The following is a 15,277-nucleotide window of genomic DNA, read 5'->3' as shown; positions in this document are numbered from 1 at the left end:
GATTTGCATTTTTAATTATTACCAGTGGTTTGGAGCACTCTTTTACATAGTTGTTAGTAGTCCACAAAATTGTTCTCTTGATAACTGATGAACTCCCATCTTTTGTCAAGCTGTTAAGAATAAGAATTGGACATTCCAAGGCGACTAAGTGAAGGCACTTATACTCCCACAGACAAGTGACCAGAAAATCTGGTCTTTAGATCCAAAATAAATGCTAACCAGATGTGTTCTGCTGACCCTGATCTTTGAACACAGACCCTGATGAAACTAGAGAATTAAGCTATTTAAGAATGAAGAAATGGCACTTTTCATTCATTCCAAAGTTTTTACTATTGGTGATGCATTGTGGGGAGCAGTTATAGAATTCAGACAGTCCCATCCTTTATAAGAGTCACACTTTATAAGAGTGGGAGCAAGGAAAAGCTATTATAGCTTGGAAAGTCACAGAGATGATGACTGGAACATTAGGGCAAGTCTACTGACACACTCTTGCCAGGGGCAATGATCATTTTTATTTGATGAGAGTTCTCAGAGGAAGAGGTGGAAGGGGGCTTGGGGGGAGCAGGGTTAAAGAAGAGGACGCATGCTCCCAGGGGGCTCAGAGCCAGGGACTTAGCTACTCCTCAGAAGAATCTCTAATGGTCTAGTTTGAAGCCAAGTAGATATAACGAGGGGTAAAGATGAGGACTTTTGATCCCAGAGAGTTCAGAGGTGAACCTTAGTTTTGAGCCATGACCCTAAATAAAGAAGAAAATTAAACCATTCAGGGACAAAGACGATGCTTCTCAAGGAACGCTCCCTCTCAGACATATGACTACAATCCTGGGTCTCATTGGTTGAAGCAGTTCCTTGATTCTGGCCTCTTCCTTTCTGTTACAGAATGAAGCCGCTGCCAGGTGGTCTTCGTTTTATGAAAACCAGTCCAGCATTTCCAGAACATATCCACTCAATGAAATTACAAACGCTACAGTCAAGCTTCAGCTTAAGTCTCTCCAGAAGAAAGAAGGGGCAGTGTTGTCCACTGAGCAGAGTGTTCGGGTAAGTTAAGTTGGCAAAACCTTCTATGCTGGTCACAAGAGCTAAAAGACTGTTTGGTCATTTTTCAGTCAGCACTTCATGACCCCTTTTTGGGGGGCAAAAATACTGGAGTGATTTCCCATTTCCTTTTCCAGAATTTTTGGCAGATAGGGAAATCGAGGCAAATAGAGTTAAGTGAGTTGGCCAGAGTCACATAGCTAATAAGTATCTGAGGTTGGATTCAGACTTGAATCTTTGGTTTTCTTGGCAAAGATACTGGAGTAGTTTGCCATTTCTTTCCCCAGCTCATTTTACAGATGAGGAAACTGAGGCAAAGAGAGCTAAGTGACAACAAAATAAATAAAACCATTTTTGTTATTATATACATATTTTATCTATAATATATATGTTATACAAGAAAATAAAAAAATGAGCAAGAAATGATTTAAAATGAGTCTTCCTGACTGCAGATCTTGGCATTCTATCTACTATGCCAACCTGCTGCCCCCAGAAATACCTCAGGAACAAGGTCTTTTTTTATCTTGGACTCTGTTATGGTAGAATTTTAAGGTGATAAATTTCAGAGTTTATTGATTTAGAATCAAAATAGACTAAGAAAAGATTTTAGGGATTATCTAGTTATACATTAGAGTAGGGATTATCTAATCAAACGCTGATTTTATGGATGAGGAAAATAAGATTTATCAATGTATATTGATTTGTTCAAGGTCACCCCAGACATAAGGAAAAGAATGAGGATTTGGACCCAATTCTCTCTTGACTCTCAGTCAATTGCTTTTGCTTTCTGCCTAGGATCTCTGTAGTTCTCACTTGCATGTCCTGATCCTGAATTGTGCATGGCAAGAAGTGAAGACGTAGAATGGGACAATATAAAACAGTTTCCCATTCCTCTGTGACCTAGGGCAGCCCTGCGAACGTCATCAGAGAACTGATCGATTCCAGCTTTCCTGTACATGACATGATTCTGTGGATTGCAAGAAAACTCCCAGAAGTTCAGAAACCCTGAAAAATGAAATGTAAAAAAAAAGGAAAAGGAAAATCACCAAGAATTAAAAAAAATCAACATACCCCAAAGCTCAAATTTGGCTGATATTCATCTAGGATTTTTTTTCTTAATAGTTTTGGCTTCTTCCAGGGTCTAAATTAGGCTCACTGGCTTTAGCCTCTGTATTTATACAGGGATTTTTAAATCTCTATCACTTAGTTCAAAGTTGCCAATGGCTTTTTCCCCACCTTTTTTTTTAAACTCTACCATCTGCCTTAGAATCAATCCTGTGTCTCAGTTCCAAGGCAGAAGAGAGGTAAGGGCTAGGCAAAAGTTTAACCATGGGCATCTGAGAACATTTCTCATATCACCCACCCCTCTAAAAGGTTTGCCCTCACTAGTCTAGATAAACCTTAGGACACCTCCAGCAATGGGTTAGAGAGGCAGGAATATTTTTATTGTTCTTTAGAATGAAATTCAAGTTGTCTATTACTTGTGCTAAATCTTCTCAGGAAGAATTAGTGGTGATAGATCTGGGTTCAAATTTGATCTCAGACATTTCCTAGCTGTCTGATCCTGGGCAATGCACTTAACCCTGATCACCTGGCCCTTGCCCTTCTGTCTTAGAGTTGTTACTGAGTCAAAAAGTAAGAATTAAAAATTTTTTTTAAAGAATTAATAGTGATAAGGAGGACAGTCTGGAAGACAGGGGAAAAAACCAAACAACTTTACTAATCCTTCTTTACCTAAAGCTCACTCCTATAAGAAAATGTTCTCAAAATTACACAGATATACCCTCTAAAATTAGTTGGTAAAAGAACATAGACTAAATCTCTAAAATTAAACATCTTTTGATAAAATCAATATATATTTATATACTTTTCATGTAAATATATATACATACACATACCTAGGTACCCAGTGAAAAATAACACTCATTATAACTGCCTCTGTTTTTATATAAATATGCATATTTGAGGGACATAAACACACTATTTATATCAGACCCAGTATGATCATTTCCTTTTACATGAGTTCATCTAATTAATGAGTTAATGTAGGCTGAGGCAAATATTACTATTGTAGATAATGTACTCAATTTGCAGATGAAAGATTTGAGTTGCAGTTCTATTTCTCTGGCAGGGTGACCTTGTATACATAACTTCTTGTCTTCCTTCCTTCCTTCCTTCCTTCCTTCCTTCCTTCCTTCCTTCCTTCCTTCCTTCCTTCCTTCCTTCCTTCCTTCCTTCCTTCCTTCCTTCCTTCCTTCCTTCCTTCCTTCCTTCCTTCCTTCCTTCCTTCCTTCCTTCCTTTCTCTCTTTTTTTCTTTATATTTTTAATTATTTTATTTTTGAAAAAATTAATTACCTGATTTAGAATATTTTTCCATGATTACCAGATTCATGTTCTTTCCCTCCTTCCCCCCCCTCCATTATCTGACGTGAAATTCCACTGGGTTTACCATGTGTCATTGATCAAGACCTATTTCCATATTATTAATATTTGCACTAGGGTGATGACTTAGAGTCTATATCCCCAATCACATTCCCCTTGACCCATGTGATCAAGCAGTTGTTTTTCTTCTGTGTTTCTACTCCCACAGTTCTTCCTCTGGATGTGGATAGCATCTTTCTCATAAGTCCTTCAGAATTGTCCTGGGTTACTTCATTGCTGCTAGTAGAGAAGTCCATTATGTTTGATTGTACCACAGTGTATCAGTCTCTGTGTACAATGTTTTCCTGGTTCTGCTCCTTTCACTCTGCATCACTTCCTGGAGGTTGTTCCAGATCACATGGAATTCTTCCACTTTATTATCCTTTGAACACAATAGTATTCCATCACCAACATATACCACAATTTGCTCAGCCATTCCCCAATGGAAGGGCATCCCCTCATTTCCAATTTTTTGCCACCACAAAGAGCGCAGCTATGCATATTCTCGTACATGTCTTTTTCCTTATTATCTCTTTGGGGTACAAACCCAGCAGTGCTATGGCTGGATCAAAGGGAAGACATTCTTTTATCACCCTTTGGGCATAGTTCCAAATTGCCCTCCAGAATGGTTGGATCAATTCACAACTCCACCAGTAATGAATTAGTGTCCCTACTTTGCCACACCCCCTCCAGCATTCACTGCTTTCCTCTGCTGTCATATTAGCCAATCTGCTAGGTGTGAGGTGATACCTCAGAGTTGTTTTGATTTGCATCTCTCTGATTATAAGAGATGTAGAGCACTTTTTCATGTGCTTATTAATACTTTTGATTTCTTTGGCTGAGAACTGCCTGTTCATGTCCCTTGCCCATTAATCAATTGGGAATTGGCTTGATTTTTTGTACAATTGCTTTAGCTCTTTGTAAATTTGAGTAATTAGACCTTTGTCAGAGGTTTTTGCTCTATTGTTTCCCATTTCCCCCCCCTTTTTAAACCTCAACCTTATATTTTAATATCAATTCTAAGACAGAAGAAAAACAAGTGCTAGATAATTAAGGTTAAGTGACTTGCTCGACCTCACACAAATATCTAAGGTCAGATTTGAGCCAAGATCCTCCCCACTCCAGGCCTGATTCTCTATCTACCATGCTATTATCTAGCTGCCCCTATGGTTGTTTCATGAGAGAATCAAGTGGGAGATAGTCTGGTACCATAGAAAATATACTGGCTCTAGAGTCACAAGACTTGGGTTCAAATCTCATCTTTGACCCATACTACTTGTTTCAAGGCAGGTAAGTGGAGAAGAGCATAAAGTGCTGTGCAAAACACGTCCATATTGGTTATTGTTGTAAGAGCACACTCATATGTAACCCCAAGCCCCCCAATAAAACTATAAATGCACTGATATGAAAGATGACTCCAATAGTTCTTTCTCTGGAGGTGATTAACGTTCCCTGTCATAAGCCTGTCAGGATTGTCCCAGGTCATTCAGCAAAGCATTTTACATACTTTACACCATTTGACCCTTACATCTTCTCTATGAGGTAGGTGATATTATTATCCTTCATTTTACAGATGCAGAAACTGAGTCAGGCAGAGATTAAGTGACTTGCCCAGACACAGACTAAGTGTATGTGACCCGCTTGAATTCAGCTCTTCCTGACTCCAGGTCTAAGAGTTCTATTCATTGTTCCTCCAGGCCATATAAATATGAAATGATAATTCCATTGTCAAATGGAGGGCCAGCATATTGGCCTCAATTATTCTGCATATGTTTTCTGCCTTGGTTTTTCTAACATTGTAATATTTTCATTATAGCTGAACACCATCTTGAATACCATGAGCACTCTCTACAGTACCGGGTCCGTCTGTAACTCTGAGACTCCCCAGCAATGTTTCTTGCTTGAACCAGGTACTCTATGATCCAAGCTAAGGCTTTACCACCCATTTCTAGGCTCTCCAAGGGATAATGGATAATGTACATGTCTTTGGCGTAAATGCACAATTAACCTTTCTCCATCCTCCCTTTCCACTCTTAGAATACATTCTTCTCCTTCATGTAGTCCAGCTAAATCAGCCTCTCCTGTTGCTTCATCATTCCACTTTCCAGTCAGGTTTTCCCATGTACCTCCAATGCTCTCCTTCACCTCCTAGTCTTAGATTCCCAAGTACACCTCAACCTTAGTTCCTCAACCTCATAACTGGTTGTTTTTTTTTAAACCCTTACCTTCTGACTTAAAATCAATACTAAGCATCAATTCTAAGGCAGAAGATTGGTAAAGTCTAGCCAATGGGGTTTAAGTGATTTGCCCAGGGTCACATAGCTAGGAAGTATCTGAGGTCAAATTTGAACCCAGGACTTTCTACCTCCAACCCTGGTGCTCTGTCCACTGAGCCACCTAGCTGTTCTGACTTCATAACTATTAATGCCTTCCAATTAACTTGCATTCATTTGGTATATACTTAAAAAAGTAACCCTCATCTTCTGTGTTAGAATCTAGACTATGCATTGGTTCCAAAGCAGAAGAACAATAAGTGCTAGGCACTGGGGGCTAGGTGATTTGCCCAAGGATCACACAGCTAGGAAATATCTGAATCCAAATTTGAACCCAGAACTTCCTATCTGGAGGCCTCGCTCTTAATCTGCTGAGCCACTAGCTGCCCACTAATTTGCATATATTTATATATGTGTGTTGTTTCCCCTAATAGAAAGTGAACTTCTTGAGTACATAATCTCTTTAATTTTTGTCTTTATCTCCAATGCTTAGCAATAATGGGTAGCATATAGAGGTGCTTTTTAAATGTCAATTGAAGGATTAATAAAATATTTTGTGGCTTTTGCCATAGCTAATCACCTAATTAATAGAAAAAGGAGTCATTTCTCTAAAAGTTCTATCAAATGAGCATTGCATATCGGTACAAATAATCAAACTTGTCTAGTGATTATGTTTAAATAATATAGGATTATGATAAATTATAGATAAAAATATTTTAAACACATAAAATCTCAACATTTTGGTTAACCTCTGTCAGAATTCTATGTCTTATTCTTTCATTAATGCCTTCTAAGAGTATTGTTAAATGGCTTAAAAGATATGAGGCCATTTAGGCTAACCTTGAAAAAATACATATATCTCACCACTTTTATTCTTGTGTTAATAGGATTGGACAAAATCATGGATGAAAGCACAGATTATGATGAAAGGCTGTGGGCCTGGGAAGGCTGGAGATCTAAAGTTGGCAAAGAAATGAGGCCATTATATGAAGAATATGTGGAACTAAAAAATGAGCTTGCTAAAGGAAATAGTAAGTTTATGTTTTATTCTCTAGAGGGACCATGTTTCTCATACGTGAAAATTAGTGGTATCTTCCAACTCCTAACTAAGGATGAAGGCTTTCACTGAATTTAGGATTCTCTTTTGACTCAGGATATTTGGGGAAGAAGATTGTGAAAAAGATGAGATCATCATAATTTCCACTTGATTTCTTTGAGTGTGTCAGCCTTTCAAAAATAATGAAGTGAAATTAATTTTTTTTATCTTACCTGACTTTACCTAAATCAAGCATTCAGTAGCTTTGAAGATCTAGAGGGCTCTCTGAAGATACTGGTAGTTGATTTGGATGTCAAAGAAGTACGGACTCTTTGAGCTGGAAAACTCCTTAAAGATAGTTTAGCCCAGCAGTGTCAGACTCATAGCCAGTGGTTGACAAAACTCCCCGAATAGCCCTGAATGAGATTAAAATGTAATTGGGCAGAGGTGAGGGGTGGGGAGATAGGTGGCTAAGTGGATTGAGAGCCAAGCCCAAAGATGAGAGATCCTGGGTTCAAATATGGTCTCTTCCTAGATGTGTGACCCTTGGGCAAATAATTTAATCCTCATTGCCTAACCTTTACCATTCAAATTTATCTGGTGCTTATGTTTAAATAATATAGGATTATGATAAATTATGAATAAAAATATTTTAAACACAAAATCTTCTGTCTTGGAAGAGTTTTAAAATAGACATATAAAACAACTCAGATAATGTTAAATTGTGATTCTCTCTCTCTCTCTTCCCCCCTCTGTCTCTCTGTCTCTCTCTCCCCTCTGTCTCTGTCTCTCTGTCTCTCTCCCCCATCTCTGTCTCTGTCTCTCTATCTCTCCTCTCTCTCTTTGTCCCCCTCCCCCTGCGATATGCAGGCACCTATCCCTTTTCAGCTTTCCACTAGAATGCAAGGCATTCTTTGTTTGTATCTGTAGCCTCAGAATTTATCACAGTGCTAGCACATTGCAAGTGCTTGTTGAGTGTGGCCCACTGATTTGCACTAATAGAGCAAAAACCAGAAGTAGATGAAAGAATACAAAACCAGAAATTTAGAGGAGACTTCATAAGTCATAGATTTAAACTGAAAAGTATTAGGATTAAATAGATGTGGATTTGGTAAGCTAAGGACAGGGTAAACCTACTGGAAGAAGGAAGGAGGTTTACCTGAAGCCCAGGTAGAACTTTAAACCTTATGAAAGTATCCTAGAGACCACTTCATCTGACCCCTTCATTTTACAAATATAGACAGGCGTTCTTGGAGATATTACAAGTTACCTTCCAGACCTCCTCAATAAAGCATATTGCAATGGTTACATGATTCTTTTTTTAGGTTTTTCAGGATGTATGAAAGTAATGTTTACACTATTACTGTAGCCTATTAAGTGTGCAAGTGTATTATGTCTAAAAAATATACCTTGGTTAAAAAATACTTTACTGCTAAAAAATGCTGACCATTTTCTGAACCTTCAGAGTTGTCATCCTTGTGCTGGTAGAGGGTCTCACCTCCGTGCCAGTAAAGAGCCATCAGTACTGATGGCAGCTGTCTGATCGGGGTAGTGGTTGCTGAAGGTTGGGGTATCTGTGGCAATTTCTTAAAGTAAGACACCAATATAGTCTGCCACATTGATTGACTTCTTTTTTTATGAAAGAGTTCTCCATACCATGCAATGCTGTTTGATAGCATTTTACCCCCAATAGAACGTCTTTCAAAATTGTCATTGATACTCTCAAACTCTGCCACTGCTTTATCAACTAAGTTTGTGTAATACTGTCCTATATTGTTGTATATCTGGGAACAGGAAGGCCTGAGGAGGTCGGGAGAGACTGGGAACTGTTGGTCAGTGGTGCAATCAGAACACACACAGTATTTATTGATAACTTTGCCTTCTTATATGGGCTTGGTTTCTGAGATCCCAAAGCAGTCACAATAGTAACATCAAAGATCACAGATCACAGATTAACATAACATATAATAATCATGAAAAAGTCTGAAATATTGCGAGAATTACCAAAATGTGACCCAGAGACACGAGGTGAGCACATGCTGTTGGAAAGATGGCATGATAGATTTGCTCAACACAGGGCTGCCACAAGCCTTTAATTTTTGGGGGGGGGAACCCAAACAATGAAATGCAATTATCAGTAAAGATCAATAAAACAAAATATACATATAAACTGAGACTCAAGAAAGGTGAAAGGGACTCATTCATGATCACACAAATAGCCAATAGAAAAACTGTGACCTAAACCTAGATCCTCTGGACATCTAAACTGAAATCCCTTCTATAACATTTCCCACAAATAGTCATGCAATTTCTTTTTGAAAGACTGGAAAGTCTACCTTTGGAGACAGGAAGGAAGGAAGGAGGGAGGGAAGGAAGGAAGAAAGGAAGGAAGGAAGGAAGGAAGGAAGGAAGGAAGGAAGGAAGGAAGGAAGGAAGGGAGAGAGGGAGGAAATAAGCATTTATTAAGTACCTAATATATGTTAGACACTGTGCTAAAAGCTTTACAAATATCTCATTTAATCCTTATAATAGCCATGGCATATAGGTGTTACTATTATCCCAATTTTATAGTTGAGGAAACTGAGGCAGACAAAGGTTAAATGATTTGCCCAAGGTAAAAGAGATAGTGTCTTAGGTGGGATTTAAACTCACATTTTCTTGACTCCAGACTAGAATTCTATCCACTTCTTTTGCCCATAGCAGAGATGGAGAAATTAATTTCATCAGTTTCTTGTAAGAATTATTCATATGTTCTGTCTTTCTTTGTCTTTTCTTCTCTGAGAAACATTCAAACCAAAGGCCCCAAACACTATAAAATATTATTGAGCACTTATCAGGAACTCTTCTGCCACAAACCACCATAGACTTCTCAGTGAGCATGATCCCTAAAGTTTCTGATGAAGAACCGCCTTCCATGCCTCTCCCAGGCATTATACATCCTTTATTGCCCTCTCTGGGTCAGTCTCCATGCCACTGACAATTGTGGTTAAAACTGGTAGGAAGGTGAAAAGTATTTTGTGTGGGGTTGTTTTTAAACTGTTTGTATTTTTTATTTTTGTAACAAATTTTATATATTTGCATTAATTTGAGGGAAAAAAGCCCTCCCCTTCTTTGCTATAACTCTCTATCTCTTTTCTTTTTAACCTTCCCTGGCCCTAAATGCAGAAATCTTCCTCAACTCTGTCTTTTGTCCTTCTATTCCTCTACATTTTCCCTCTGTCTTCTTTTATTCCCAAGGCTTCATTTTTCAACTCTGTGCTAATTATTCACAGATCTATATATTGAGCCTCCCTCTGTTTCAGTTCCACATTTCTCATTGTTACTGAATATCTCCACCTACTTTTATCACTGATAAACTCAACATGACTACATGACTTAAAAAGAATTCATCGTCTTCCCCAGAACCCAGCTCTCCCTCAAACATTCCTGTTTCTGTCAACACTAATATCTAAAAGCAGTAAGATGGATCAGGTGGATAGAGTACTGGAAATGAAATTATGAAGACCTGAGTTCAAATTCTACCTCAGCCTCTAACTATGTGATTCTGGGCAATTCATTTAGCCTCTGTTTGTCTCAGTTTCCTCATATATAAAATGGTGGCTCAGTGGATAAAAACACCAGGCTTAAAGTCAAGAAAACTCACCTTCCTGAGTTTAAGTCTGTCCTCTGATTGTGTGATCCTGGGCAAGTCACTTAACCCCGTTAGCCTTCGTTCCTCATCTGTAAAATGAGCTGGAGAAGGAAATGGCAAACCACTCTAGTATCTTTACCAAGAAAACTCCAAATGGGATTATGAAGAGTCTGACATGATTGAAACACCTGAGCAGCAACTCCTGCCATGATTTTTCTGAGAATATGATGAGAGAATATTATAAAACCTTTTGCAAACCTTAAATTTCTATATAAACATTGTTGCCACTTTTTCTGTATTCAGCCTCAACGTTGACCTCTCTGATTCTCCTCTCTTCCTTTCCTACTCTGTCTAATCTCTTGCCAGGTCCTGTTGAATCTACCTCCATAGCATTTCTTGCATCTGTCCCATTTCCTCCACAAATGCTGCCAACCAACCAGGCTTCGTTATCTCTTATCGGAGCTGTTACACTAGCCTTTTAACTGATCTCTCTGCTTCTAGTCTTTCCTTTTGGTAATTAATCTTTCAGATTTGGCCAAAATAATCTTCCTAATGAATGTGTCTGAGCCTATCACTGCCCTGCCAAAAGTCTGTAATGGCCTCTTTTATTTCTGCTATGACAAAATACAGACTAGTTAGCCTGGCACTTGAAGACTTCCACATTCTGGCTCCAAGCTTCTTACTACTCCCCGATAGCGATTTTCCAAGACGACCTGACCCTGTCCCTCTAAATGGCCTCTGATTTCCCCAGCCTTTCTCCTATTTTTTGTTCTCATGCACATCTTCTACCTTTACACGTAATCTTCCTCCTTCAACTCCTCCTTAAGATCCCACCTCTCTCGTGCTTGTGAGTCCCCAGCTAAAATTTTTCTCTTGTCAGAAATCATTTTGCAGAGGCCCTACCTTCGTGCTTAATATATTCTTTTACTTTTTAACCTCTACGTCCTGCCTTAGAATAGATATTAACCATTCCAAGGCCGAAGAATGATAAGGGCGAGACCATCCAGATGAAGTGAATTACCCAGGATCCATCCTACGGTTAAATATGTTCTGCCTTGATCATGCTCGTTTTGGTTAATTTGAATCTCTTCTCTTTTACTACATATTCCCTTAAACCAGGTACTCGGTCATTTTTCAGCTTTGTCTCCCTGGTGCCCAGCATAGTGCCTGGCACATTTTTTTTATGATTTACGACTTCATCATTGAAGGGAACTCTCATTGTGGAAACTCCATCCCCTGAGGCAGATGAACAATTCAGCTGTAATTTATAGCCATAGAGAGTTGCCTGGGGCACTGAAAGACTGTGAATTGCCTCTGGTCACGCAACTACTGTGTCAGAAGCAGCATTGAAACCCAAGTCCTGTTTATTCTAAAGTCAATCTTTATTATTCTGCCTTTCGATTTCGACGCCATTTGCATTCAGGATTTATTGAATTGTTGTTTTGTTTTGTTTCCATAGACTATGAAGACTATGGGGATTATTGGAGAGGAGATTATGAAGTTGAAGAACCAAGTGAATATGTCTACAGCCGTCCTCAGCTGAAAAAGGATGTGGAAAATACCTTTAAGCAGGTAGTGCACAAGTCAGGGTGTCAGTTCACATTTGATCTGCCATTTGGGACCTCATACACAGGCTGCTAGTGGATGATTAATCTTGTTATCAAGTGCAATTATCCTTCTTAGTGCTTTCTAGTTTGCCTCAATTGATAAGGTCACAGAATCTGGTCTTTGGAAGAGTCTGTGGTTATCTGGTTTAATCATCCCAGCTTGCCATCTTCTGCAGGTAGAAAAGGCATGGAAATGCCCACCTGACTCGCTGTTCCCTATTTCCTAGACAGTGACTGAAAAATGAGACTAGGAACGTTTTCCGAATCATCCCTTGGCCTTTTCTTCCGCTGGCCTCTTCCTTTCCATCCCCCCCCCCCCCCAGTCCTTATTCTTTTCCTTCTTCACTCATTTGGGGTGGGGGCTTCAGGGAACTTCCTATGGATTCCACACAACAGCTTCCTTTCCTTACACTCGGATGCCAGGACCTTCCCTCCAAACTTCCTCCTTCCAGCAGCTCAGCTTGTCTTGTCCCACACTATCATCTTAGAGATGGGAAAGTGAGAGCTTGTTCGTTGACTTGTTTGACGTTTACCTAGTTCAGGCTGGCTTGTTGAAAATCAAGTCAGGCAACATCCTAAAAATGATGTATTCTGTCAGAGGAGTTCTGGTCATAAATCCATAAATCTAAGCCCGGAGGAGCACGGATCGCCATAAAAAAGGAGCAGAAGAAGTACCTTTGACTTCTGCACATTTCGCAGAGGAGGAGAACATTTTTCCCCATCTACTCGTAGTATATAACAGAGCTCCCACCTCTGACGTCACAGGCATGGGAGGAGAGACTGAGCCGCTCTATACTTTGGCATCTGTGATTTTTGTCATTTTTGTTTTTCAGATAAAATCACTGTATGAACATCTGCATGCCTATGTGAGGAGAAAGATGAGGAACACCTATGGCTCCCTAATCAGCGAAACTGGGGGCCTTCCTGCTCATTTGCTTGGTAATAAAGGCAGTCTACCATCTTTTTTCCTATTTATTTAAATTGGTCCTGGGGAGTTCATTGCCTTTGGGCACAGGGGCAAACAGAGCCTTAATGAAGGAGTTGAAATTTGAAGGGGTTGATTGCATTTCCCAAGCCTCTAGCAGCTAGACATAATTGAACTAGCACCTAGTTAGTAAGCATGATGAATTAAGCTGGAAGCCATTCCCCCAGACCAGCCACACTGTTTCCCAGGGTCTCCTCTAATGCCTTCTCTCCCAAATTAAACTACCCTCTTCGTTTAGTTAGAGCAGATATGTGGCACAGTGAATAGAACATTAGGCCTGAAGTCAGGAAAACTCGAGTTCAAATCTAGCCTCAGACACTTATTAGCTGTATGACCCTGGGCAAGTCACTTCACCCTGTTTACCTTAGTTTCTTCAACTGTAAAATGAGCTAGAGACAGAAAACTACTCCAAGAAAACCCCAAATGGGGTTCAAAGAGTTGGGCACAACTGGAAGATGATTGAACCTCACTTATTTTATCTTTAAAAGGTAGCTAGAAGGACTCTTCCTGCAGGATTGCCACAAGTTGAGTTTCAGGAAGCTTGATTCAGAGAATCATGAAGTTACTAGTTACCTATCAGAGGATCAAAACCTTTGATGAATTCCTTAGCACCAGAAAGAAGACATATTTCCAAACGCATCCCTCACCAAATTCCCCTTTCTCAGAGGAGACCAATATAAATAGTCCTATGCTGTAGCTGGAACACTTGGGTCAAAACGGCTCATCAGTCAGTCAGCCAGTCTATAAGCATTTATTAAGCCCCGATCATATGCCAAACTTTTTGCAAGGAATCAGATACCCAAATCAAATCAACTCTTGTCTTCAAGGACCTTCTATTCATGTGGGAATAGACAACCTAGAGATTTTTCTCTCTTCTTTTGGCACCCATTCCCTGGACTAGTAAACTTCCAAACCCTTTTTCTGTTGGCTCCATCAGTATCTTGGCTGTTCTTAACCCCTGTCCTCCAGGCACTAAATAGAAGAAAGGATCTCTTATATTGGAGAAATAAGGTTTATTGAGTGAATGAGAGACACACAACCCAAAGGCTTCGACTAGGAAGCCACGTTCCAAAGATCCTAATGTCTCCATGTTCTTGAAAAGAAATCCCAGTATGAGAATTCCTCTGGTTGAGCAATTTTCTGGAGGGTCCCTGCAGAAATCCCAGTTCAGGCTGCAGGTGGTGTTCTCTGCTGCCCTCCTCTGACAATTCACTGAAGTCTACAGGTGACTAAAGCGGGGTTCCCAGAGCTCACTGGCTTGCTGCAAAAGAACACCGCTCCCTTCAAGTGCGCTTGCACACACACACACACACACACACACACACACACACACACACAGTATCATAGGAGCTTCTGTTCTGGCAAGTGAACAATGGCTCAAAGTCTTTCAGGGTTCTAGTTGTCTGTTATAGCTTGATGGAGAGCTACCTTCTGATCAAACCTTTTCTCTATGTTCTCCTATTCCATACCAGGACAGTGTTATCCATCACGTCACCCGTCCTGGTACGTTAGCTTTTCATGAGAACCCGCATCACAACCTCAGAAACTCCTTGTTCTTCTTGCTGGCTCACTTGAAGTGCTTGGGGGGGATTATTCACAATATCTAAGAGCGTCGGGGCTCTCTGCTCATTTTGAGCAGTGCCCCAGGAGTTCCTCAGCCATTACTACTCAGAGACCACAGCTGTTCTGTGTCAGCTCAGAAGGGGCCTGGGCATGGCCAGGACTCCTGGCACACCAACCCGCTCTCCCTCTTGGCATTGGCTTCAGACCTAGGGGAGCTTAGGGGATGGAATGTGCAGAGCTGGACAGACCTGGGAGCAGCAGAAGCATTTCCTTGCAAGCTCATCCTGGACTCTGCTCTTCCCTCTTGAAGTTTATAACCTAAAATAGGTAAGAGCAGTGAAGCCTGGAAGAGTGGAAAGAGCATTGGGCATAGAGTCAGGACACATGGGTTTGAAATCTGGTTCTGACACTGACATTGGAACTGTGGACAAGCCACTTCACCTTATGACCATCTCTTCTCTAAAATGGTGATACTTCTTAGCTGTATGACCCTAGGTAAGTCACTTGACCCCCATTGCCTAGCCCTCACCACTCTTCTGCCTTGGAAGCAATGCACGGTAGTGATTCTAAGATGGAAGGTGAGGGTTTCAAAAGAAAAATGATGCTAACTTCATTACCATCATGGCAGTATAGGTTGGGGTTGGGGTTTTGAACTCAGGAAAAGGACTCCTGTGAGCCACACAGTGACTTAAAAAACCCCCACAAACTAACATTATTTATTTATT

The 15,277-nt window shown here is 40.2% G+C and overlaps 1 protein-coding gene across 9 annotated transcripts in view; it reads left to right on the top strand.

Annotated features, from left to right (window-relative positions):
* ACE2 (angiotensin converting enzyme 2) overlaps nt 1-15,277 on the top strand; it is an 85,246-nt gene that overhangs the window by 39,249 nt on the left and 30,720 nt on the right. For all 9 annotated transcript variants that reach the window (XM_007500876.3, XM_007500875.3, XM_007500874.3 and 6 more), the window contains 5 exons: nt 880-1,038; nt 5,274-5,367; nt 6,618-6,761; nt 11,857-11,969; nt 12,838-12,943. In XM_007500876.3, coding sequence (XP_007500938.2) covers nt 880-1,038; nt 5,274-5,367; nt 6,618-6,761; nt 11,857-11,969; nt 12,838-12,943 — 616 coding nt within the window. The remainder of the gene's footprint in view (nt 1-879; nt 1,039-5,273; nt 5,368-6,617; nt 6,762-11,856; nt 11,970-12,837; nt 12,944-15,277) is intronic.

Source organism: Monodelphis domestica, chromosome 8 (assembly GCF_027887165.1).
Source record: "Monodelphis domestica isolate mMonDom1 chromosome 8, mMonDom1.pri, whole genome shotgun sequence".
Classification (NCBI taxonomy): Eukaryota; Metazoa; Chordata; class Mammalia; order Didelphimorphia; family Didelphidae; genus Monodelphis; species Monodelphis domestica.
The sequence above is the reverse complement of the archived record's forward strand: the minus strand, read 5'-3'. Positions and strand labels throughout refer to the sequence as shown.